The sequence below is a fragment of the Marmota flaviventris genome, chromosome 2 (genome assembly GCF_047511675.1).
Source record: "Marmota flaviventris isolate mMarFla1 chromosome 2, mMarFla1.hap1, whole genome shotgun sequence".
NCBI classification, from domain to species: Eukaryota; Metazoa; Chordata; class Mammalia; order Rodentia; family Sciuridae; genus Marmota; species Marmota flaviventris.
In genome coordinates this window covers 114346639-114372894 of record NC_092499.1, presented here as the reverse complement: position 1 = coordinate 114372894, position 26256 = coordinate 114346639, and the positions used below count along the sequence as shown (strand labels likewise).

General features: G+C 50.5%; 1 protein-coding gene across 3 annotated transcripts in view; it reads right to left on the bottom strand.

The window, feature by feature from the left end:
• Nucleotides 1–26256, bottom strand: part of Coro2b (coronin 2B) — a 136459-nt gene that overhangs the window by 2472 nt on the left and 107731 nt on the right. The window contains exons 4-12 of one of the 3 annotated variants that reach the window (XM_071608425.1): nt 13098–13247; nt 12414–12578; nt 10117–10233; nt 8501–8605; nt 7863–7959; nt 5039–5151; nt 4613–4703; nt 4294–4433; nt 1873–3456 (exon numbers count right to left, since the gene is read on the bottom strand). In XM_071608425.1, coding sequence (XP_071464526.1) covers nt 3430–3456; nt 4294–4433; nt 4613–4703; nt 5039–5151; nt 7863–7959; nt 8501–8605; nt 10117–10233; nt 12414–12578; nt 13098–13247 — 1005 coding nt within the window. In that variant the 3' untranslated portion in view covers nt 1873–3429. Of the gene's footprint in view, nt 1–1872; nt 3457–4293; nt 4434–4612; nt 4704–5038; nt 5152–7862; nt 7960–8500; nt 8606–10116; nt 10234–12413; nt 12579–13097; nt 13248–26256 lie in introns of those variants that run through there. The other 2 variants (XM_071608424.1, XM_027926044.3) reach the window with 2 other exon arrangements.

Below are 26256 nucleotides of genomic sequence, written 5' to 3'. Positions count from 1 at the left end.
ATGCCCACAAAACAATGAGCCCTGGAAAACAGCAGGCTACTCCTGACCCTGCACACTAGAGCTGAAGGTCATCCATGGTCACTTGTGTTTATCTAATTCTGATGTGAGTTACATTTACTATTGTACTTGCATACTTTAATTAAATGTGATATACACTGATGAAATGAGTATAAAAGATTTTTTAAAAGAACTTAGCTAAGTGCTTTATAAAATCTTGCTAAAGGTGATGCTAAAAAAGTACAGTTAAGGGCTGGGGTCATGGCTCAGCTGTGGAGCACTCACCTAGCATGTGAGAGGCACTGGGTTCGATCCGTAACACCACATAAAAACAAATAAATAAAATAAAGGTATTGTGTCCAACTACAAGTTTAAGAAAATGTTTAAAAAAATATGTAGTTTGCTGGGTATGGTGATTCATACCTGTAATCCCAGCAACTTGGGAAACTGAGGCAGGAGGATCGAAAGTTTGAGGCTAACCTGGGCGATTTAGTGGGACTATTCCAAAATAAAAAGGGCTGGCGGTGGATGAGGATGTGTCTCAGTGGTAAAGTGCACCTGGGTTCAATCCCCAGTACTTAAAAAAAAAAAAAATTGTAGCTGAGTTAGGCATGGGTGATATAACCATAGAGATTGGGAGATAGGCTATCTCTTGCTGTGTAGTGGTGGCACAACTGTGTGTGTTTGTCAAACCTCATAGGGCTACACACTACAAATGAGGAATTTTATACCCTAATTCACCTGTCTCAAAATCAGATTAGTGAAAACAAGGGCTTTGCTTTTAGAATGACTTTAAATTTTTGTTCCACCCAAATGAAATTAAAACAGGAAATTGGAGGTAGGATGTGATTTATGCGATTTATGTGAGAAAGACATGGCAGATTCCAGCCAGGGGAGAACTCATCAGATAAAACACCAAAATATGTTGAATATTTGTATATTTGTATGTTTTAAATGAAAATCAAAATTGATCAAATTATACTATTTTATTGTGTGCATGTATGAATGTAACAAATCTCACTGTTAATAATTATAATGAGCCAATAAAAAGAGGAAAAATGAAAATCAATTATTTAAGCAATGTCTGCATTATTTTTTTTTAAAGAGAGAGAGAGAGAGAGAGAGAGAGAGAATTTTAATATTTATTTTTTAGTTATCGGCGGACACAACATCTTTGTTTTGTATGTGGTGCTGAGGATCGAACCTGGGCTGCACGCATGCCAGGCAAGCGCGCTACCGCTTGAGCCACATCCCCAGGCCCCTGCATTATTTTTGATTCCCTCCCTAACCTACTTTTTTCTTTTCTTTTTAAAATTTTATTAACCAACAAACCACTGGTCCTGAGTATACCTTCTCCAAGGGACAATATGCTATTTTTCTTTATAGTAAATGATTCTGCACAATGTTGCATCTTCCACATTCTCAAAACTTCTTTGCAGGGCTGGGGTTGTGGCTCAGCGGTAGAGCAATCGCCTTGCATGTGCGAGACCTGGGTTCGATCCTCAGCACCACATAAAAATAAATAAGTGAAATAAAGGTATTGTGTCCAACTACAACTAAAAAATAAATATTAAAAAAAAACAAAAAAACCTGGGGCTGGGGATGTAGCTCAAGCGGTAGCGCGCTCGCCTGGCATGCGTGTGGCCCGGGTTCGATCCTCAGCACCACATACAAACAAAGATGGTGTGTCCGCTGAAAACTAAAAAAATAAATATTAAAAATTCTCTCTCTCTCTCTCTCTCTCTTTAAAAAAAAAAAAAAACTTCTTTGCAGCCGGGCGTGGTAGCGCACACCTGTAATCCCAGCAGCTCTGGAGGCTGAGGCAGGAGGATTGTGAGTTCAAAGCCAGCCTCAGCAACTTAACAAGATCCTGTCTCAAAATAAAATATAAAGAAGGGCTGGGGATGTGGCTCAGTGGTTAAGTGCCCCTGAGTTCCATCCCTGCACCCAAAAGAAAACAAAACAAAAAACTTCCTTGCAGATATTAGGTCCATTTTTGTCAAAAACAGCTTTATTGAAGTATAATTCTCATACCATAAATTCGCCCATTTCAGGTGTATAATTCAGTGTTACTGAGTTGTACGACCTATGTCTCCTCTGCCGTGTCAAGCTATCAGTTGGTCTTTACGCTTAGATCCATGTGTCTATTGCAGTCCCACTTTCTCTTTGGTTGCTTCCAATCCTCTGTGACAATTAGAACTGTGAGGGGAACCAGAGTCTGCAGGCTCTGAGCAACTTCCTCCCAAGGAAGATGCACAGCTTTGGAACAGAGAGATCATGGCATCAGTTTGGTCTGCTCAGATACCCTTTGAAGTTTTCCTCCGTGTTCTCAGTTCTGATCACACAGGCAAGTCTATAGCTAAATGTTACTTGATTCGACACTACTTTACCCTGCCTGCTCCAGACCCAGGGCCAGACCTGAGTTCAGGCCCTTGCCACTGCCCACCTGGGCAAACTGCAGCCACCTGTGTATCACTACCTTTGAAAGTAGGGCACCTTTCCAAAAACCTTTTCTTAAATGGGAAAATGTTAAATATTTACAAAAATAGGAAGAACAGCACCACAAACCCCCAAGTATGGATCACCCAGCTTTAACAAATAACACGTAATCATTCTTGCTTCATCTCTGCTCCCTACTTCCCTTCCACCACACCCCTCGGGAATTATTTTGAAGCAAATCCCATTTATCATAAGATTTCATCCAACCCTAGAAAACTGAAAATCCCTCTACAACGGCACACAAACATACTTCACAGCAAACATATTATCAGGGATCCTGTCCGTCTCCCCTTTTAAGACTGTGAGATCCCAGAGGTCAAAGATATTCTGATTTTTATTAATTATAGCAATAATGTAAGTTAGTGGGCCTCCTCTAAAATGTCCATGTCATCCTCCCCCCTCAAGAGTGGGCTGGATCTAATAGGTTGGTTCAAACAAACAGAATATGGAAGAATTGATGTAATGTCATTTCTTTCTTTCTTTTTTTTTTTTTGCATCAGGGATTGAACTCAGGGGCACTCGACCACTGAGCCACATCCCTAGCCCTATGTTGTATTTTATTTAGAGACAGGGTCTCACTCAGTTGCTTAAGGCCTTGCTTTTGCTGAGGCTGGCTTTGAACTTGTGATCCTCCTGCCTCAGCCTCCTGAGCCACTGGGATTACAGGCAGGCACCACAGCTATTCTAAGAATAGATTAAAAGTCTGTAGCTTCTATCCTGGTGACTCTCTCTTGTACCCAGGCTCTGAGGAAAGCCAGCTGCCATGTGTGTGGCAAAATCCATATGGAAAGGACCTGAGGAAGCCTCTGGCCAACATCCCATGAGGAACTGGGGCCTTCGATCCAGTTGAAGTGAGTGAATGTGGAAGTAGATCCTTTCTCAGTCCAGCCTTTAGAAGTGACCACAGCCCCAGCGGACAGTGTAACCACAGCCTCACGAAAGCCACAGCACCCATAGAAACTGTGAGATGATAAACACTTGTAAGTCACTTAAGTTCTGGGGAAATTTGTTACACAGCGATAGATAGCTATTACAGTTGGCCTCTTTCCTTGAGCACTTAGTACAAACTGGAAAGAGCAGTACAGATTATCTCTTTAATGCTCATGGCATCGCATACCCCTATTTTTCCATGAAAAAATGGACTTAGATCAAGAAACTTGCTTAGTCACCCAGGAAATAGCAAGGCCAGGATTCAAATGCAGATGGTTCCATGCAACTACTTCAGCTGCACCAGGCCCAGTGCCTGGCACATGGCAGGCCCCTCTGACTGGTAGCTGAGCTGAGCTGTATTGACCCCTGGGTTGGGGGTGGGGAGTGCCTTCAGAGGGTATGGACAAAGCTCAGCTCTAGCTGTCCCTAAAGGAGCTTTCTCCCATTCCAAATGACACAAAGAGCACTTTCATAACTAGCCAGCCCTTTCCACAGGCCAGGAAGTGTCTAAGCCCATCACTGCCCTGCGCCCAGAGGGAGGCAGGGCTGCGATGCACCAGGCCAGGCTTGCTTCTTCCCTGTGACACCACATGACAGCAGCATCCTGAAATGGATTCAGGAGAAGATGCACACCTCCATTCATTAGTGAATTTGAGGCGGGGCAGGGGCAATTATCTCCCCACCATCCCAGCCTCTATTTATTGGGGTCAGAGGCAGTGGAAGCCACAGCAGGCTACTTATAGTGTTTGTCACAAGAAGAAAAATGCTTCCAAATGGAGCTGGCACATGGGGGCCTGAAGCTCATGATTGAAATGTAAAGGTCTTGCTCTTCCAGGGCCCGTGTAGGTAATAACTTATATTCCTTACCTCGTTCTCTGTCCTGGGTGGGACATTTTCTAATAAATCTATTCCGTTGACCACAACACTCTTCTTTTCTCTGATGGGCGCCTTAAATACCACTTTTGAGGACTTCTTATAGCCTTCCTTCAGGGACATCAGCACAGGATCTAAGGAAGGCAGGGGAGGTGTCTCACTGACTGGTTGCTGTCAAGTGACGTTCATCTCACTGACATGCTTGACAGCAGGCAGGTGTGAGGGCGAGCAGGTGGAGGGTGTGCCAGGGGCTAGGCTGAAAATGGAGTTGCAGCCTCGTGGCCTTCTCTGAGAAGCCGACCCACAGCGGTACCTCGGTTGATGCCTCCCAGCCATTCATCCGGGGTCAGAGCTGGCTCCGTGCCCGGCGTCATGGGGTAAATGTCTTCCTGGTAGGAATCCGACTGTAGTGGAGGAAGCGCAGGGGAATGGACAGCTGGGGACTGCTGAGGAAGCCCCTGCCTTGCAGCAGACTTCTCCTCTCAGACCTCCCGCCATGCTGACTGCTTTCCTGCTCCAGGTCTTGGCTCTTGCCATACCAGCTGCCTGGACCTGCCCTTGTACTTAGCAGGCCCAATTGTCCCCACCTGAGCATGTCTCTCTCTACTCTGTACCCGGAGTCTGAAGATCCCAACCCACTGTACCTCCTTCATCTGGGCTCCTCCAGGCTTATGGGCAGCGGTGAGCAAGCTAGGATTCAACACAGGGGCCCTCTGGTGCCCATCCCAGTCCCACTCACCCTGCGGGGCACGATCATGGAGATGGGCTCAATCAGGCCCTTGAGAGTCACCAGCTTGTAGAAGCGGAACACCTCACAGGCCGACACATCCAGCCCGTGCTTGGGCATAACCCCTGTGGAGAGGTGCACACCAGTCCATGGGGGCCCGGATATCCACCTCCCTCGGTGCATTTACCCCTGCCTAGTGTTCCCAGCCAGGGGCCAGGAAGAGGTTTGGAGACAACAACCCAAGCAGAGTGCAGCTGGGTCATTGCCTCAGGCTTGAATCAGGCTCTGATGGAATCCATCTTTCTCTCTTTTCTCTCTCTCTCTCTCTTTGTACTGGGGATCCAGGGTCTCCAGGTTTACTATGAGTTACGTCTCCAGCCCTTTTTGTTTTGAGATAGGGTTTTGCTAGTTGCCCAAGCTGGCCTTGAACTTGTGATCCTCCTGCCTCAGCCTCCAGAATAGCTGGGATCACAGGCGTGTGCCACTGCACCCAGCAGAATCTGACTCTTGCTGGTCACTTTTCAAATAAGTCCCTTGGACCAGACATGTCTCATCATGTGCACACTTTAGAACCTGGGCCTTGTAGAACCCGAAGAGACTGCAGAAATATTTGAATCTAGTTGACTCCTTTATTTATGAGGCCCCGGAGGGGCAGAGGGGCAGGGTTTATCCAAGATAACAGGGTCCCAGAGCCCATCACCTTCTGAAATGAACTGTCTTCCCTAAGCCTCTGTGTCCTCCGAGAGTGAGGAGGGCAAAGCCACCCCCCTCTCCTAGAGGTTAAATACAGCCTCAGATGTTTTTCTGTTGTATGTCTTTCAGAACAAGCGGTGCTTGCAGGTGACATCTGTGTTTCCCAATGTCCCTAACAACCAAGTCTCCTGAATACCTACTAGGAGGGGGCAGTGTGGTGTTAGCACAGCTCAAGCCAGGTTTGATTCTGCCCCTCTATCTGCCTCTCTGAGCTCTCTTTCCTCGGACAGAAGCGGCCCCATGAGAGGTGGGGTAGGGATCAAGTGCAAAGATGCCCACTGCCAGCCTGGCACCCTGAGGAGCGTGGGTGGATGGCACTCCTGTCTTTCCCTGTGATGTAAGCGGGAGGTAGGCTCTAGGTCTACCTCCCCGCCCCTGGAACAGAAGCTCCTTTTCTAGATGGTGCAATTCCAGGAGGTGGAGGGGTTGGAGCACTGGGTACCCCCTTGGGATTTGGAGCTAGCAACCCTAAGTTTGAACGTTTCTGCCACTTTACAGCTCCAGGACCTGCCTGCCAGGCATGAGTTACGTAATGTCTTTCAGCCTGAGAAAAATACCTGGCTCATGGTCAATGCTCAGTGGTGGCCAAGGTGAGGAGGATGAGGACAAGGAGGCAGTTACTCTTAGCTCCTCCCCAGCCAGCACACCCCATGCCTTAGCCAGTGCTCCTGACCTTACGCCCAAACATCTCCAGGAATCTCCCCCTCCTCCTCATTTGCATACTATCCACCTAATTATCAGCCTCTCTTGCCTACAATCTACAACTGCTTGCTAACTGGTCTCCCTGCCTCCTAGTGGCCCTTCCCATGTTCTGCTCCCCCATAGAAGCTAGAGCAATCTTACACTAATATTCAAACCACAATGTTGCCCCACCCCTCACCCAAGAAAAAGAAAGTCCTCCAATGAGTTCCAATAAATTCCAAACTCCTTCTCCTAGTTAGTGCTTTCCCCCATCTCCTCTCCATCCCTGCTATATCATAGTCTATGCTGGGTTTAGCCATACAGATCCTCCTTCTGATCCTAGAACATGACAGGCTCCTTCTGGCCACAGGGCCTTTGCATTAACTATTTCTCCTCCTAGGACTACTCTGTTCCTTCCCACCAGGGTTAAGCACTCAGGTGAGCCAGAATGTACGCTCAGGCCTGACTCCAAAGTCCAGGCTGCTTTCTGTGCTACTTGGTGAAGGGGTGTCCCTGAAGGAGGTAGGGATGACAGAGAGCTGGGGAAAGGTGGGGCAGGTGGAATGGTCATTAGGACTTCAGATATCTCTGGGCCTCCATTCTTCTGTTTGTCATTGAATTGGGCTCTTGGGCCCTTTTCAGCCCTGATGTTCCTGAAGCTGGTCCTCAGGCCCTGTCCATGATACAAGATCCTCTGAGGGAAAAAGCCGGACTCAGACCCCAAGAGGAGAGTCACCTATAGAGGCAGGATCCGGGACTCTGAAGAGATTTGTTCCACTGGATGATTCAGACCTCAGACACTGAATTGCTGGGTCATAAGCACTGGTGTTGGTTAACAGGGATGTCACCTTCAGACTTCCGTGGTAGGAGAATGTGGTGTCTGAGATCAGTTTGCCTGACTCTCACACCCTGCCAAGTCTGGGCCCTCTGAGACCCTGGGCAACTTGGGGCTGAGTGAGGGGACACACCTGGCATGACTTCCTGCCCTATCAGGCAGGGACAGACCGCTCCTGGGGTTGGGGTTCTGACTTCCCAGCACCTCAGGAAGGGGCTTGCGTCTAGTCCCTGCCTTGGACCTTAGTTACTGAACTACCTTCCACGCATGTCAGACCCACTTAGGGCTCCGTCTCCTCATCTGCAGTCAGGAATGAAGACACAGCAGCCCCTGAAGGCTGCTGCTCAGCATGGATGCCAGTGGACACAATGCCATGGAATGACCGAGCTGGTCGATGGAGCAGTGACTGGCTGGCTGAGGAAGGGCCAGCTGACCCTCCCAATTGCCAGCACTGCAGGTTCCACTCTGACTTGTCCGTGATGGTGGCCTTCTGAGTCTGGTTTTTCCTTTTTAAGGAAGAGGGTGATCCACGAGGCAAATGTCCAGGCAGCCTCTGGGCCCCCTTACCTAGGCCTTTCTGTGGGGCTGGTGAGCGGAACTCCATGAGGTAACTCAGGTAGGGCTTCTCTGTGCTGATCTCATAGTACCGGATATTTCCGTCCCCCTGGGGGCAGGAGAGAGGGTGGTGAGCACGGTATGGCAGAGAGGGGGCTGAGCAGGCCCTGGTCCCAGGGTCTGCTGAAGACAGCTGCCCTCGATGTGCATCAAAGCTCATCTAAGATCAGAGAGACCTGTGCTCTCCACTGGGCGGTCCTACCATGGGGACTGACTGGAGGTGGAGGCCGGAGGTGGGATGGGGCGGAGCGTGTGCGCGCAGGGCAGCTTTTTTTTTTATGACAAGTAAGACTATTGACCAGGGGCCTGTTGGTGTTTCGAATCCCACCGGTCCTCACCGTCTCTGCACTCCGGGCTCTGAGCTTGACTCCCACGTACAACCCGCACCCCTCACCTTCCAGGGAATTCTCACTCACTGCCAATTGGGTAGGAGCGAGTGTAGACTTAAGGGCAGTTGTAGGTGGGACACAGTGAGACCCAGGACCTGGGATGACTCATGGGAAGTCAGAGAGGTGAGGGTGACTCTTCTTAGGAGGGTAAAGGTACCATGGGGGGAGGAGTATCCCACAGGTTGCCCCCCCCCACATTACCTTTCCAGCCAGGTAGAGCATGTGGGTGTCGGCATCATAGAAGGGGAACAGGAGGCCAGAGAGCCCATCAATTTCTTCCTCAATCAGTGGCATGGACAGGTCCTCCTGTGGGGAGGCAGGGACAGGTCAGCCTATGTCCAGGCAAGACGGTACATCACTCCTTGAATCTCAGCAAAGCCCTCAGAGTCCCCCTCAGATGTTAAAAATCTTGTCCTGTGAGTGGGGGACACGGTTGCACCTGTCATAAAAAGCAGCCAGGGCAGTAGGAAAGCCCAGCAGGAGGTAAGGACTTGTTCTCAGTGTCCCCTCTGCACACCCACTACTTGCTGTGTGCCCCCAGGCAGGCCTCCAGATCTCTCTGGAGCTCAACCCCAACTCAGGAGAAAGAAGTCAAGCATCTTGCAGTTGTGGGCAGGCATTGTCCCAAAGCCCTCTGAGCCCAGTGCCAGCTCCAAAGTCTCTGACTCGCTGGTGATGTTGTCAGAGCTGGCTGTGTGGGTACAGGCAACTGACTTCCTGAGGAAGTGGCCTCTGATGGAAGCCAAATGCTTCCTTTAGCCCAAACCCAGCTAGTTCTCATTCTCTGGCCTTCCTGCCCTCTGGCCCAGACCGCTCTGTCCTGCTGAGCCTTAGCAGCTTTTCTTAGCCTGAGACTTTATTTTATTTTTTTAAAAAAATTGTTCTTTTTAGTTATACATGATAGTAGAGAGCATTTTGATACTTTATAAATACATGGAGTACGACTTCTCATTCTTCTGGTTGTACATGATGTAGAATCGCATTGGTCATGTGATCATATATGCGCATAGGATAGTAATGTCCGATTCATTCTACTGTCTTTCCTAGTCCCACTCCCCCCTCTCCCTACCATCATCTTTTGTAATCGAGACAATAGGTCTTGTCTCAAGTGGCACAGAGAGTTGAAGCCACTCCCTTACTCCCTGCCCACCTCTGGGGCCTGCTTACGGGCCTGTGCCACTGCTCTGGGCCAGGCGGTAGGTGAGGAGAGGATATGCAAAAGGACTGGACACACAAGTCCCCATGACCCCGCAGACCCAGCTAGGAGACCGGCAAGGCCTGGCTGGAGGCCACAGTTGGACGTGGGCACACGTGCACACAGATGGAGGCAGCGCTGGGCAGGGGAGACATGCTCTGCTCCCACTCCCAGTGTGAAAATGCTGACCTGGCTCCCTGGAGGTTCTGCGGGCCTTGGCAAGGAGTTGCCTTGGCCCAGCGCACCCATGTCCCACTGCGGGGCGGAATCCCAGCACATGCTGGGGGTGCACGTGGAATGTGAGCCTGTGTCTGGGCTGATCAGTACCACATCCAGGCTCCAGCCAGGTGGCACTGCCTGATCCACTCTCCACCAGAGGATGGGCCACAGCCTTGGCCCTGTCCAGGTACCATCTATGGGTCCATCCCCCAGGACCACATGAGCCTCATCTAGCCCTTCCCTTCTCTTATATCTCGTCCCCCCTTCCACATGGAGCAGAGACCCTAGGAACCCAAGTCATAAACCTCTATTCTTGCCCCATCTGGGAAACAAGAGACCCCAGGTGCTCAGGCCTAGGTGACCTGCTCCCTTCCTGCCCACCACCTGGCCTCCCTGTACTGACCTGGTCCCAGAGGGCGATCTGTCTTGTGTTCCACCTGGAGACCCCTGTCGTGAGGAGCCGCTTCATGTTTCCTAGGAACACCACCCGGTTCACTCGGTGGTTTTTGCAGTTGGCCTCCTGGTGGGACAGGCAGAGAGTGAGCCAGGGACCCCAACTTTCAGGTACTATAGTGGCTGAATTGCGCCCACAGGAGATATCATCCTAATCCCAGGATACTATGGATGTTGGCTTATTTGGAGAAAGGATCCTCTTTTTAAAAAAATACGGGGGATTGAACTCAGGGGCACTTAACCGCTGAGCCACATCCCCAGCCCTTTTTTTATATTTTATTTAGAGACAGGGTCTTCCTGAGTTGCTTAGGGCCTCGCTAAATTGCTGAGGCTGGCTTTGAACTCACGATCTTCCTGTCTTAGCCTCCCAAGCCGCTGGGATTACAGGTGCGCGCCACCATGCCCAGCTGCAAAAAGGGTCCTTGCAGACGTAATTAGGTTAAGGATCCTGAGATGAGGGGTACCCCGGATTATATAGGTGGGCCCTAAATGACATCACAAGTGTCCTTGTAAGAGAAAGATGAGTATACAGACGCGAGGGGAGGCCAGGTGACCACGGCAACGGATACCAGAGTGCTGCAGCCACAGTCAAGGCAGCCAGCAGGCGCAGAAGCTGGAAGAGGTCAGAATGGATCCTCCCCCACAGCCTCTGGAGCGCGTTTGGCCCCGCTGACATCTCGATCTGGGGCATCTGGCCTCCAGAGCTGCGAAAGAACACAGTTCTGTTGTTTTAAGCCACCTCATCTGTGGTGAGTTTTTGTAGCAGCGACAGGAAATGAACACAGGTGCTGTGGAGCAAGGGAGCCCCGGGAACCAGAAAGCCAGGCCTCTGTGGGCAGGAACAGGGCAGGGAGGGGTGAACTTCCACCAAGCCTCCTCCCCCAGGTGGGGGGGACACAGGTATCAGGTGCTCCCACCAGGGCATCTCTTAAACCTGACACTTGTTAGAAGGACTCATTATCCCCATTTTGAGGACAAGGAAACTGAGGCTCAGGAGGACACAGGACACTGCTGCTTCAATGTACAGTAACCTGGTTTCAACAGGAGGCTCCTTCTTAACTGAGCGCGCTCCTGCTCCTACCACACTGAGTTCCTCCTGACTCACCACAGTCCTTCGCCAGGTGAGTCAGCACCAGGTTGGAAAGGAGCAGGGGGCAGCCCAAAGGTCCAGGCTGGCTGCACTTGATCTGGGCTTTAGTCCCAGTTCTGCCAAAAAAAGAAAAAAAAAAAAAAGCATACCCTGGGAGAAGCCTTCGGCCTCCCTGGGCTTGGATCCTCATCTGTGAGTTGGAGGCCGGTCCTCTGTGCTCCAGCACCCTTTCTGTTCGGTGTGGGTGCTGGGCTTGAATTCTAGCCCCGCCCCACGGACCGTGAAATTTGTTTCTCAACCTCCCTAAGGATCAGTGTTGTCATGTGTAAAACGGGAAGAGCAACAGTACCCACCTGGGAGGGCTGTCCTGAGGACAAACAGCAGTAACAATGCAGAGGCCTGGCAAGTGTCTGTCACTCAGCAACCCCCAGTAAATGTTGGTGAATACTGATGATACTAACAATAGGATTATTTTATCTGTAGTCCCGGTAGAAGATGACTTTCTGGTGTTGCAATTTTGGATTCTTCCAAGATTAACACACCCAGGTCAAGCACTGATCTCTCTTATATGGTAGGCAAACCTTCAATGGCTTCCATATTTTCCATGCTATGCAGCCCAGTGAATGGCATACAGTAGGTGCTCAAGAAATGTTCATTTGTTACTCTTGAATGGAACCTACCCCCTTCCTCACACTTCAGACTCAGGACATTCAAAGACCAAAAGTAGAGCTAAGGTCACCACCAACCTCCCCACTTGGAGCCTTCTGTGAGGATGGTTCCCTGAGCCATTTCCCCAGCTCATCCCAGGCAGGTGGCTGGGCAGTGAGTCCAAAGTCTCCTCCTTCTATGCCCATGATGGGAGTTGGTTGACACCTGGGGATTCATGTGCTTAAGATGTCATCCCAACAGGCCAGAAGAATCCCATCTGGAGGAGGCAGGTGAAGTGGGAACAGGAAAAGGTACTGGGTCCCTTCCCACCCAGAACAAGGCAGGACTCCTACAAGCAGAGAAGCTGCCAGAGCAGATGGGCTGGAACAGGTGACCACCAGAGTGTGAGAGGAGGGCCCCAGCACAACCTCTTCCTCCAGGCCTGGTAGAAAGCGGAGCCCCAGGCCCAACACCTTCTCCCCCCACCTCAAAAAAATGTGGGGTTCCACCTGCAGAACGCGGCCAGAGCGGGGCTCGATCACGCGCAGCTTCTTGTCCTTGCAGGTGGTGGTGAGCAGGCTGCCGTCGGTGTTGAAGGACATGCAGAGGATCACATCAGTGTGGCAGTCGATCATCTTCACCGGCTCGCCCACGTCCAGGTTCCAGATGAGGACCTGAGAAGGCAGAAACGCAGCAGGGGGGTCAGCCGCTGCTCTAGTGTGGGCGTCTGTCCTCGATGCACCCCTGGTTGCCCTGGGAGAAACACCTCGTGCAGAGGCTGCTGTGTGCTGGGCTGCAGCCTGGTGACATTGAGTTCTATTCAGAAAAGCTGACGCGTCTGGTTATACAGATGCACTAATATTCCTTGCCTGGTCCCAGGTGGCTGGCACCCCTCTGTGGAGGGCATGCTTGGAGTCAGGGGATGGGGCTCTATTTTCTTCCCTCCAGTTCATCAACCACCAGAGAAGGCAGGAAAGATGCCTCTAGCCCCTGTGGACCCCAGGAACAATGGGGTGCATGTGAGACGCTCAGTCGTGTGTAGTAAATGAATGAGAGAATGAATGAATGAATGAGACCACAGTAGTGAACATGCTTAGGAAAAGGCCTCCCTATAGATCCCCAAACATCCCCTTCTCTCTCCCTACCCCTTCCCACTGATTGACTCTGCCCCACTGCCCCGCCCTGCTGTGCACCTTGTAGTCGTAGCCTGCGCTGAACAGGATGTTGTTGGTGGTGGGGTGCCACTCGACCAGCCCCACGCGCCGGCTGTGTCCGTGGAGCTCCAGGAGCGCCTCCGTCATGTTCCGCTTCAGCCCACCCTCAGGGATCTCCCAGATCCGCACCTGCAGAGGGGAACCGAGGGCTTTGGCTGGGCGGACAGGGAGAGGAGTTGATGATGAGGGTTCTTTTCCTGGGATACCCAGCTTTCCAGGGCTGGCCAAGTGAGGCACCTCCTGGTTCCGGGCAATAGGTGAAGCCTGACCAGAGGCCTCTGGGAAGGTGCCAAGAGTGGCCAGAGAGGAGATCAGCTCCCCTTTGCCTTTGGGAGTTTTACTCTAAGAAGTCTCTGCAGACCTAAAAAGATGATTCCTGGCATGCAGATGTTGCTGGGGTCAGCCAGGTTCAGGACCATGTGCATGCAGCTTTTAGCAAGCGCTGGAGTAGAAAGCCTATCTTCACCTCCACCTCACAGCCTTCCATGAGAATCTGCCTTCCTTCTTCTCTCCTCAGCCCCAGCTCCTGATGGTTCCTCATGGCCTGGGCCCCCACTCTGTGCCCAACCCAGTAGGGACACTTGAGTTGGGGGAAATGCATCTGGGAGGCTGGGAGGTCCCAGTCTGTCCTGAGAGGTGATGGACTCGGGGGAGTGACTTGGCTTGGAGTCACTGAGCCTAAAACATGGGCAGAGCCTAGAATGGAGTTGCTATTTTCAGTCTTGTGGATGCTGAAAAGAGGCAGAAAAAGGTGATCTGCTAAGAGGAGGTTGGGACATGCAGAGAACAGTGGAGAAGAGAGTCCACGTAGCCAAAGAGAGACGAGTTAAGCCCCTTCTCTGCAAATAACCCCCTGCACCCTGGGACTCCTGACATTACCCTGGTGGGCTTCTGTCACTCACTGTGTCATCTATATAGCGGGGGTGGGGAGGGTGGGTGCCCCTGGCTCTGCCTTGTGTACTGGTGGTATAACATGAGACAAGGTTGCAACTATTTGTGAAGGTGCTCTGAACAGACCTGTGGACAGTTCTTGTTATTATCATCATTAATTTTATGTATTAGAATCTAACCAGGTGGAAAGGAAAGAGCAGGTGGGATTACAATTTGGACATCTTTAAAGCAACTCTTTTGAAAACCTGAACTCCACCCTTGCTAGTAAGGAGAAAACAGGAAAACTGGCTTTGAGATACCATTTGAAATCCACTAAAATAGCCAACTGGGTGGGGGAGGGGGAGTCAGTGTTGGCAAGATTATGCTGGAACTTGTAGATACCATTGGGGTTGGCAGTATTATAAATCAGAGGAGCTCTTTTGGACGCAATTTGGCAAACTTTAGGAGGAACCATAAAGACATTTATAGTAGACTCTTTGACTCCATAACTTCACTCTAAAAATTCAATGTGCACATGAAGATGTTCATTGCAACATCATCTAAACAGAAAATGTAGAAACACTCTAGGTAACTGACAATTTAATATGCTCTGTCAGTATGTCCTAGTAGCCATTGGTTATAATCGTGAAGGCTGCAGATAATCACAAAGAGCATGATAAGGACAGCCAAAGGCCGACTCTGGGCCTGAGGAGTAAGACCAGGAATGAGCACCTCCAGGGAATTCCTTTAAGTCTCCTATGCAAAAAGGCACTTCCTCCTGAGTCCTCAGAAGTGAGGTTTCCCGACACTTGTGTCCCCCAGGACTCACGCACCAGTCGACTGGGAGGTTTTCAGATAAGAAAGTCAGGTTCAAGCAAGGACTGGGGGTCACCCCATATGCACCCTTCTCAGTTTCAGAAAATCATCTTCAAATGCACACTTCAGAAAAAGTTGATAATTAGGGGACAGTTGCAAATGTTCTTTTGTCCCCATTTCCCCACTGTCATCCCTTTTGGTGGCTCCAACCCTCCAGTAAAGCCTGGCATTTCTGTTGGGGAGGGAAGTAAACTTGAAGAGGGACCTGCCATGCCCCACAGTCTTCCTTGACAGTTGCTACGCAAGGGTGTGCAGGCATGAGGGCAGATCTGGGTATGGCGGGAAGAGGGCTGGGGACGAGCTGCTAGGTACAACCACCTGGCTGTCAACTGGTATGCATGTTTCTTTGTCCCTAAGATGTAACACAGGAAAGTGACTCTTGAAACAGGAAGACTAATGCTTGTATTAGACACATGTACAACACACACACACACACACACACACACACACTTACTTCTTTCCTTTTTACCAAAAAGAAACTGTATCATATGTTCTTCAGCTTGATTTTTTCATGTAACTATAGCCACTCAGCCACGTCCCCAGCCTGTTTTTAATTTTAGTTTTTCAGTTTTGAGATAGGACCTTGCTAAGTTGCTGAGGCTGGCTTTGAATTTGGGATCTGCCTGTCTCAGCCTCCTGAGTTGCTGGGATTACAGGTGTGCACCACTGTGCCCAGTTTACCTTATCTTTTTAAATGGCCAGAGTGACATCTGTTATATGACTGTCCCAAGGTGAATTTGCTCAGTCTCTATTAACTGACATCTGGGTTCTGAGCATTACTTTTTCACGATTGCAATTCATTGTATGATGATGAACACACAAGTGTGTTCATGGTGTGAATATTCTTGAAGGACAAATGCCTAGGTATGCATCATCTTTTTAAAATAGTTATGGTAAAATTGTTCCCCAAAGTCACCCTTACTTCTACCCTCAGAGTCTGAGGACACTTCTTCACCTATTCCTCTAAATAGTACTTTCTTTGCAGGTGTGGCACTGGTGTCAAACTCCATGGCAGGGCATGTTACCACTCAGCTACACCTAGGACCTTTATTTTTTATTTTTTTGAGACAGGATTTTGCTAAGTTGATGAGGCTGACCTTGAACTTCTGATCTTCTCACCCTCCCAAGTTGCTGATTTTGCAGGCTAGTAATGTTTGGGGTCAGTGGTAGAGAGTGCCTAGCACCTAGTACTGCAGACAAAAAATTTTAAAAGACTGATTTTTACCCATCTGGAAGGTCAAAAATACCATCTGGTTGTTGTTTGGCTTTTCGTTTCCTTGACTCTTAGAAATACCAGGCATTCTTCCTGGTGTTATTGGCCACACTTGTCTGTGCTTGGGTTGGAAGGTCTCAAAAGCTTTTGGACTCAGATTGATGAGACTTTGAGAGGTAGAATCACAGGCATGTTGGGGTAAGGACTCCGTCTAGGGACTTGCCTTACTTGAGCATGGTAGGCAGTCTGTGCACATGGTGATGCGGGCAGGAAATTGTCCCTCGCCAATGTGAGGGATCTTTGAAGACTCCTATAAGTCAACAGGACCCATGTTGAGCTTATCCCATGCTGCTCTTGATGTTAGGGGACAGACAGATGACGATATGGGAACATGAAGTTAAGAGAATAATTCTATAAAATGGCCATAGTGCTGACCCCCACATGTTTTCATTTCCAAGAAGCAATTTACCTGCAGCCCTGCCCCGCCTAAGTGGACAGGATATCTCACATTCCTTAGCAAATTACCTGTTCACTGCAGGAGAAATGCAGGCCCAAAATAATGTCGATGGGTAGAACCCAAGAGATTTTTGTGACCAGATCTGAAACTCTGAGAGATAAGGATAGTTCCTCCCAACCATGAAATTCATAAGAATGTATGGTTAAGAATCCAGTTAGAACCAGGCCTGAAGATGCTCTGCTTGAGCCTGGAGTCTCAGGAAAAGAACGCTTGCTCAGGACAACCTCACTTATGAGCAGCCAACTGAGGTGAGCCTGGGTTGTCCCTGCGTGCTGGCCCAAGGCAGGGACATCAGGACAGGTGTGATGCTCCTTCCACCGGGTGCCAATCCCACACACTAGGAGAGTGACAGGATGAGCCAGTTACCTCTGCTGCTCTGGCTCTTGGTTTAGGAAGTAGAGACCTGAGTGCTGGTACACGCATGGGTTATCTACACCGCATTTCTGGGTCACAAGAGCTGATTTGTTGGGGTGACAGCTCTGCTTGGGAGCCTGGGGATGGAGGAGGGGCTGCAGCAGGGCAGGTGGTGCCCAGGTGGCAGGCCCTGCCTGGATCCAAGTCTCATGGATCAAAGGGCTACAGGTAGAAGCCAACAGAGTTGTTTTCACTGACAGTTGTTAGATGTAGGATCCCAGACGGGAGTTGGGGGACCAGGATGAATAAATATAACAGAAAGAGGTACTTTGCCTTGTCACCATTTGATACCAGCCACTTCCCTTCCTGGGCCCTGATTTCCTCATCCACCCATTGAGACGTTATTAGTTCATCCCCCAAACTTTTCTGCTTTTGACACCACTGAATGCGTTCGTGGGAAGGAGGCTGTTCTACTTGAACTACAGCGACCGCAAACAGTTGGTGCCAGATGCTCTTAAAGCTCAGAGGTCGCGCTGGAGTTCCCAGTGGGCCTGAGTCACTGAGAAAGGACCTCCTAGCCTTGCCTTTAGTATTTAAGGGATTCTCTAGAAACTAAGAACGGGTCGGATGTGGGAGGAGCACTGTGAATCTGACCTCTGGGAGGTCACTTGGATTGGACAGGAAAGTCAATAGTCTGCCAAACAGGATTTCAGGGAGGAAGGGGTGGGGAGGAGAAGTGGCAAAACAACCAATCTCTGCTGCAGGCCAGCGGTGCCCGGGGCTGCCCCTTGGTGAGCGCCTGGGTCAGAGCCGGTTTAACTGTTCTGTTCCATCCAAGAGAATATTCCACCCTGCCCTGTGCCCCCAGGGGACAGTCCAGGGTCTCTGGGAGCCCAGGGTCTTTTGAGGAGACAGTAGACGTGTGCAGACGCAGTAAAGGCAGCTGACAGGGTGGCCTAGAGACCAAACACCCACACGTGGGGAGTGGGGGTGGGGCAGAGCTGCTGGTCAACAAAGTAAGAGCTCTGTGCTCTCCTGCGCTGTTCCAGACCAGGCTCTGACCTTACTGGCAGGAGACTTTGGCCAAGTCACTTAGCCTGAGTGTCAGTCTTTTCACTGAAGGATAATTATACCCATACGACAAAGTTGCCATGGAGACCTAATAAAGACAAAATATATGCACTACCAGATTACCAAGGACTTGATAATTCCTAAGGATGCTTACTTAATATTAATTAAGGATTATATACAACTTTTCATATGGGTCAAACTTAGATGTGATTTTTATTTTTCATGTGCATTTTTTTTGCCCCCTGTATGGTCAGTACATTTGGTATGAAGTTTCTTTCCTTCCTTCCTTCCTTCCTTCCTTCCTTCCTTCCTTCCTTCCTTCCTCCCTCCCTCCCTCCTTCCCTCCCTCCCTTCCTTCCTTCCTTCCTTCCTTCCTTCTGTCCTTTCTTTCAGTAGTGGGGATTGAACTCTATCTTGCCCAAGATATGCAGATCCTCTATCACTGAGCTACACCCCCACCCCCTTTCAAGTTTATTTTGGGAAAAATGTTGCTAAGTTGCCCAGGTTGGCCTCGAACTACCCAAGTATCTGGGATTACAGGAGTGCTCCACCAGGCCTGGCTATAAATTGCATCTTTAAAATGTTAGGCCAGGGGCTGGGACTGGGGCTCAGTGGTAGATCACTTGCCTGCCACATGTAAGGCACTAGGTTCGATCCTCAGCACCACAAAAACAAACAACAACAACAACAACAAAACTTTCATGATCTCAGATTGGAGGTATTTGGTTGTATCTCTGTTTTCTGACACTTTAGGGGGGATGACTTAGGGCCAGGACCTAGTGAGGGCCTCCAAAAGACAGTGTTCCTAAGGGAAACCATGCTCCATTTAAAGGATCTGCTTGTTACACGACTGCAGCAAACAGTTACTATTTACTATACTGTATTTACTATACACTATTTACACTTATATTATAAATGCAGCATAGGAGCTCAGAAGAAAAGCTGGAATTCACAGTGGGCCAAAGTACGTGGAGTAAGATTTAAATTTAAACTTATTATCAACTTTTTTGGAAAAACAATAATGACAAAAACAAAACCCCTCTGTAGTGTTGGGAGGAACAAGAAAGTAAAAAACCCTCTGTAAACATCCAGTTAAGCTGTACTATATAGTATGCAGACATTGATCCCAGGTTTTGCAACTAACCACTACTGGGGTTTAACCTTGCCTGGGGTCAAGAGCATAGCAGCAGTCCCACATCCCACAGGGAGAAGAGAGCAGCTGGAGGATCTTGCTCAGAGCCAGGAGGGCCCTGGAATTCTGACCTACTCAGTTCTTGTCCACTGTTCTGCTTAGTACTAGAGACTGAGTTCATTGTCGCTCACGTAAACCAGGGGTTGAATCGCAAAGTCTACCTTGATGCTTCCATGTTCTGACCACCTCACTGTTTCCCAACAACGTGAGACAAATCACATCAAACCCCTGGAGGCGGGAGACACTAACTGGGACCTGGAGAAAGAAGCATGCTTGAACATCTGCTGCCAGAGTCCTGGGAGGGGGTTGCTACAAGTCCCTGCTGCCCTGGATCAGATCCAACCACCTCAAGAGGGACGGATCTGTCCTTCTGCTTATCTATCCCAGGAAATGGAGCAGCTGCCCAGCCCCAATTCAATCACGTCTCACTCGTGAGACCTGCATTGTTAGGCGATTTCCTCATCATGCAAACATCCCAGAGTGCCCTTACACACCCTTGGATGGGGGGCACTACTTCACACTGTGGGCCCTGTGGGGAAGCTGCTGCTCCCCGGCCAGCCTGTGCGGCATGCTCCTGTACCGAATGCCGTGGGCAATCAGAGCACAAGTATCTGTGTATCTGAACGTACCTAAATATAGAAAAGGCAAGGTAAAAATATGGTATAAAAGATTAAAAACCAGTGCGCCTGCACAGGGCCCTCACTATGGCAGGAGCGTGTAGTTGGAGTTGCTGGGGTAGGGGTGGGGTGGGGGTGGGGTGGGGGAGTCAGGGAGCCAGTGGTGAGAGTCAAGGCCTTGGCTTTGCTCTACCGTGGACATTGCCAACGCTGCACACTGGGGCTGTACTCAGTTCACTGAAAGGTGATTTCCTAGCCTAGCACAGTGACGCACACCTGTGATCCCAGGGGCTCTGGAGGTGGAGGCAGGAGGATTGCACGTTCACAGTTAGCCTCAGCAATTTAGAGAGGCCCCGAGCAATCCAATGAGACCCTGTCTTTAAGTAAAATATTTTAAAACAGCTGGGGATGTGGGTTGGTGGTTTAGCACCCCTGGGTTCAATCCCCAGTACCAAAAACAGAAAAAAAGAAAAAGAAAAGATAATTTCCTCTTTTCAGTAATAAACTAGAAGATAGGCTTAAGCGAGCCTCATATCAATTATAAGCTTTTCTATTTTTAAAGTTCTCTCTCTTTTTTTTTATTTTTTAAATTTCTAAACTTTTTGTGTTGAAAAGTAAGACAGGACACAGGCACCAGCCTCAGTCCACACAGGGGCAGGATCATCACAACCACTGACTTCCACTCCAGATCTCCATCCCCCCACCGAGGGTCTCCAGGGGAAGGGACACCAGGGAGCTGTCACCTCCTGTGGTGACAATGCCTCTTCAGGAATCCCTGCTGAATGATCTGTCCCGGGCTGTTTTACAGGGAACTTTTAATTTCATTAGTAGAAGGAGTACACGCTGAAATAACATGTGCAATTGAGTAAATATGTAAACCAGTACTACAGTTGTCTGCTGTCATATCAAGTATCATGTCCGGTGCTAATAGCAGGTGCTGTACTTTCCACATGACTGGCAGTGCAGTAGGTTTGTTTACACCACAGACACGTGAGGAATGCTTTGACATTATGACAGCATTGCTGGCCAATCAGCATTTTCCAGTCCAATTATAATTTTATGGGACCAGGGCTGCAAATGTGATCCTTCATCAATGGAAATGTCATTACGCACGCAGCGCATGACTGTATCTCAAAATCACCCTTCCTGTATGAACTTGGGATGGTCAGCTTCACCCTATGGGGTAAGTTCTTTTGATTCATGCTGTCTGAGCCACATGCAGTGGCACATGCCTGTGATCCCAGGGACTCAGGAGGCTGAGGCAGGGGGATCACAAGTTCAAGGTCAGCCTCAGCAACTTGGTGAGACCTGGTCTCAAAATAAACAATAAAAAAGGGATGTAGCACTGTGGTAAAGTGCTCCTGGGTTAAATCCCCAGTACCAAAAATAAAATAAAATAAAATTCATGTGTGTCCTGGCACTTCCAAGATAGACTTGCAGAATGAGTGAAAAAATGGAAGAATCCAGGGGTCCAGAAGGCTACTGAAAAACCAGCCTCTACCTCAGAGCAAAGCCTGTCCAAGGAAGGGGGCATGACCCTTGTCCTTGGAAAGACCTACAGAGCACTCCTAGGCACATACCCAACCTACTGAGTTGTTTATCTACAAATAACAGGAGAGATCTGCTGCGCCAAGTGTCCCTGCCTCAGTCAGGCTAGGTGGGGATCCATAGCAGCCCCCTAGCAGCCACCAATCAGCATGAGACAGGGAAATACTTGGGATGCCAGATGACCCTCCCAGTAGTTTATGGTGGTTGATAACATGTTGGGAAACCATGTAGTTCAGCAGTACTCCCCTCGTGGCCTAAACCAATCAGTTCAAAGGAAACCCCTCTTGTAGTAACCAATCACCCTTACCAACTTGTTCCAGTGATTGTGCTAATCAATGTTAAGAGTTGTTTTATGATTTTCCTGCGGTGTGTGATGATTTGCTAAGAGATGCTATGATGTATGTGAAGTCCCTGCCTTCCCCAAAGAGTGTATAAAACTGCTGCAAACCCTGGGCTCGGGCCTCTCAGAGTCACCAGTTGCGGTGTGTGTGCAGAGGACCGAGCTAGCTCGCAATAAACACCTCTTTGCTGTTTACATCGATCTTGGTCTCTGGTGGTCTTTTGGGGGTCCCGAATTCGAGCATAACACTACCTATGATCACTAAGTCCAGCAGTAGATCACCCCCAACCTGGGGGAGCAGGCAATGGTGGGCTGGGTAGATGGATCACCCCTTTAATCATGAGTTGGGAGGGAGACTTGGTGGGGGCTTCTCTCCTGAATTGCAAGACTCAGCATTCGGTTGGTCTTTTTTGGGAAACTAGCAAAGAAAGCTCCACGAATAAGAATGAGGTGTGTGGGGCAGAGCGCTGGCCTGGGAGCCCGGATCTCTGACTCCCACCCAGCCTTCTGGCCACCCATGACTGGGGTGAGTTATTTAAACTTTTATGTCCCTACTTGAGGAGAAGAGAGTCACAGTTATTACTGATGAGACTCTTAGTAGCCGAGAATCACATTCACATTTATTTAGTTTTCCCTGTGAGCCCAGTATGAGCCCTCTTTATAGTAGGGCAGCTGGTGCCCAGAGGGGTTAAAAAAAAAAAAAAAAAACTAGTCCAAGGTCATAGACCTGGGAAGTGGCAGAGCCAGGGTTTGAACCTGTGGACTCCTGAGCCTGCTTAACCAGGGCCACACTGCTGCTTTCTCTGAGGCTATCAGAGTTCCCCTCTCATCTCTGAGTCTCCCTCGCCCCTCTCTCTCTGTCACTCTGGTGGCAGGAGGCAGGATGGGTGGCTTCCTGTAGGACTGACATGCTGCCCCATCCCATCAAGCTCCTGGGGAGGGGCGGTCTCCACTGGATGGAGGAGCTTGAAGACAAGGCAAAAGAAAGATGCTGAGCTGGGCCCACCAGGAAGACCCTCCCTCTCCCTACTCCCCCCTTCTCCTTGAGATGTCAGAAACCTCTCTCTCTCTCTCTCTCTCTCTCTCTCTCTCTCTCTCTCTCTCTCTCTCTCTCTCTTTTTCTCCCTCTCTCTCTCTCCCCTCCTGCTGCTGGCCCCCCAGAGAAGAGGGAGCACGAGGCTTGGAAAGCGATAGCGCCTTTCCCTGCCGCCTGCCAGCCGCCCTCCCTAGCTGCAGCAGAAGCTATAAAAAGCACAGCCCTTCAACAATAGGTGACATCACCCAGCGGCAGAAAGAACTGGATTCTGCCAGATGCCAGGGAGAGTTATGGCTCCCATCCTTCCCTCAGGACGTGGCCCCCTGAGAAGGGGCTCAGCTATGTGCCATGCATCCTGCAGGGATGGAGGTTAGATTCCAAGGCCCTCCTCCTGCCCTGGTGGACATGGGGACCCATGCCATAGGCGATTTCTCAGGGCTGGGAGAGGAGCTAGGGAGCAGGGGGGCTGGCTGGAACCCTTCATTGTCCTCTGAATGTTCAGCGTTGAGGTGCAAGAGGAGTTGAGGGCTGGGAGCAGCTCCTGGCTCTCCTGGGGGAGGCTGTGGCTGCTGCAAGGGTTTTTCTGGCCCCGTTGGGCCGGAGCCTCCCCAGCCCTGGTTCGGGGCCCAGTGCCTTGCTGACTGGCCTCCCGACCCTGGCTCTGGATGTTGTCTTTGGTGCACAGTGAGTTGACCATCCTGGCTAGAATGCGTCACAGGAGGTGTCTCAGGGACTCATCAAAGGATCCCAGCCAGGAGCACAGCTTGGCTCTCCCACTGCGCCCAGGCCTGGGGCAGGGAGGCCTCCCCTGCATGAGTCCCCAGTGGCCAGCGCGGCCCTGCACAGAGGCGAGGCTGTGCTTAAATCCTGGGTGTGTGCTGGAGCTGAGCTCTCAGTCTGCTGTGGCTCGGAGCCTCAGTTTCCTCCCCTGTAAAACCAGGGCTGTTGGTGACGTGGTAGGAGGGCAGGTTGGGGACCTGCGTGGCAAAGACCCTGTCCTTCTTCAGGAGCCGCTGGGCTCCAGCCTCAGGACTACCATGACAAGACCCTTGCCTGAGGCTCCGGAGCAGACACCTGAGGGGTAAGGGGGGCTCTGAGCCTGGCTCTGGGAGCAGCTGGCCTGGCAGCTGGAGTGAAAGCCCAGCTCCTCTGGCTCAGAGGACCTCATCTCCTCGTCTCGGCATCAGCAGCCCCCGCGAGACCCTCCCTGCCTGGCCGCTCCCCTCTGGTCCACAGATCCTAATCCCAGTCTGCAGGGGCTCCTCCACAGAGCCACCAAGACCCCGCCCTCCTCCTAACTCCCCTCCTCTGGTCCCTGGGCCCTGGTTTGTGCTCAGATGGCTTGAGAAGCACAGGCGTCCCTTCCAAGTTCAGCTGATCGCTGCGTCCACATCTTCTCTTCAGTCCCTGTGTCCCCTTCCATCCTGCTGTCTGACCACTCTCTTCACTGTGTGCCGCCCCAGGGCTCCAGCCACGCCCGGTGACTTTTGTTTTCCAAGCCACCATATACATTCCCTCCAGGCCTTCTCCTGTGCCAGATCTCTTCCTGGGACACCTTTAACCTGTTTCCTGCTTGTGAAAGTCCCGCTTCTCCCAGGTCTACCTCTCTAGATCTACTTTCCTCCCTGCACCTTGGTCAAGATTAATCCTCTACCTTGCCAGTGTGTTTGGCCCCAGGGACACAGTGCCCTCCTTTTGTATTGCATTTCGGTGAGCGGGGTGAATGGCAGCAGAGGGCTCCCCAGTGTCTCTGAAGCAACCTGAGATTAGCAGAAATTTATGAGGTGCTAGGCAGAGTGCTGGGTGCAGACACCCTTGTACCCTTTTCCCATGTGCTCAAGGTGAGGGTGGCTATTATGATTACAGTTTCAGAGATGAGCAAAACCAAGGCCCAGAGAGGTTAAATCACATGCCCTACCTAGGCCACCCAGCTGGTAAGTGGTAAAACTGAGATCTAAGCCCAAGTCCATCAGATTCCACAGTTAAGCTCTCTTTGGACCCCAGTAACCAGGAGGGTGTCGGGTACAGTGTGATCTATAGGTGTGTGCAAAACTGAAGAAGTGTTGTGGCTCCTATGGCCAGGGCGGAGCCTCATGCATGTTTGAACACACACCCTGGGTATTCTGTTCATTAGCTGGGATCTCTGCATGGGAGGTAGGTGCTGAGCTAGAACCAGGCAGGTCCATGTTGTCCTGATTCAAGCAAAAGAAGTGGTAACCTGTGGGCAAGGTGATGCATGACTGTAATCCCATAGACTAGGAGGCTGAGGCAGGAGAATCATAAGTTCAAAGCCAGCCTTAGCAATTCAATGAGGCCCTATCTCAAAATAAAAAATAAAAAGGGCTAGGGATGTATCTCAATGGTTAAGTGGGTTAAGTGCCCTTGGTTTCAATTTCCAGTATCAAAAAGAAGGAGGGGGGGAGGAGGAGGAGGGAGAGGAGGAGGAGGGGGAGAGGTAACCTGGGAAGAGCCAGGGGAGGAGCAATTCTAAGAGCTGAGGCTGAATCTGCCCCTCTCCTGCACCAAGGTGGTCACTGCTCTTCTCTTACGCAGCTGGATCCCTTGGGGAGACTCACTGAGCTCCCAGCAAGCATGCTCTGCTGAATCCTGTGGCAAAGGAACTCGGTGGAGCAGGAAGAACACAGCTGGAGGTGGCGGCCCAGGGGAATACAGGCTCCTCCACTCCCTAGCTGGGTGCTCGATCTGCCCTCAGACCCTCAGTTTGAGGGTGGCAGAGACTGTCTCATTTGTCAAGTGCTCAGCCAACAGTGGGTGGGGAGCCCAGAGGTTTAGGAAAGTCTGCTCCCTGCTGGCTGGTGACAGTCACTCAATACCCCAGTGCAGTCACTGCACTCCATCTAGGCACTGCAGCTTCCCGTATCCAGGGGAGAAGGGGGGGCAGTGCCTTTGCCTGCCCTCTCCAGCTGAGCCTTGCTCTTTCTTGCACTGACCACTGAGCACTCCAGCCCCAACCAGGTTTTCTGCCTCCTTCCTAGCCAGGAAGCAACCAGTGTCCCCCTGGCTTCATCACCTTTCCTGGGCTCTATCACCTCATGCCTGCCCTTCGGTAGCTCTGTCTTTCTCTGGTCTGGCCTCTGGTTGATGTCCCATAACCCCCATGGTTCTGAGGCTGCTAAAGACAGTAATAAAACCTGACAATCTTCAAACCTCCTTCTTCTGTCCATCCACAGAGACCTTGCCCTCACTGCTGCTGCTTTCAGGGATCTTCTCCAGCTGACTTAGGCTTTGACATCAGGAGCTGGTCAAGCCCACTCACCCAGCCCCCTTCCCACCATTCTCCCATGTCCAGCTATGTCAGCTGACCACAGCCCCACTTTATGGACAGATGGAGACTCTTTACTGTGAATCAATCTCTCTCTCTCTCTCTCTCTCTCTCTCTCTCTCTCTCTCTCTCCCTCCCTCCCTCCCTCCCTCCCTCCCTCCCTCTTTTTTCCCTCTGGTTCTGGGGATTGAAGGGGGGGATAGCAGGGTGCTCTACCACTG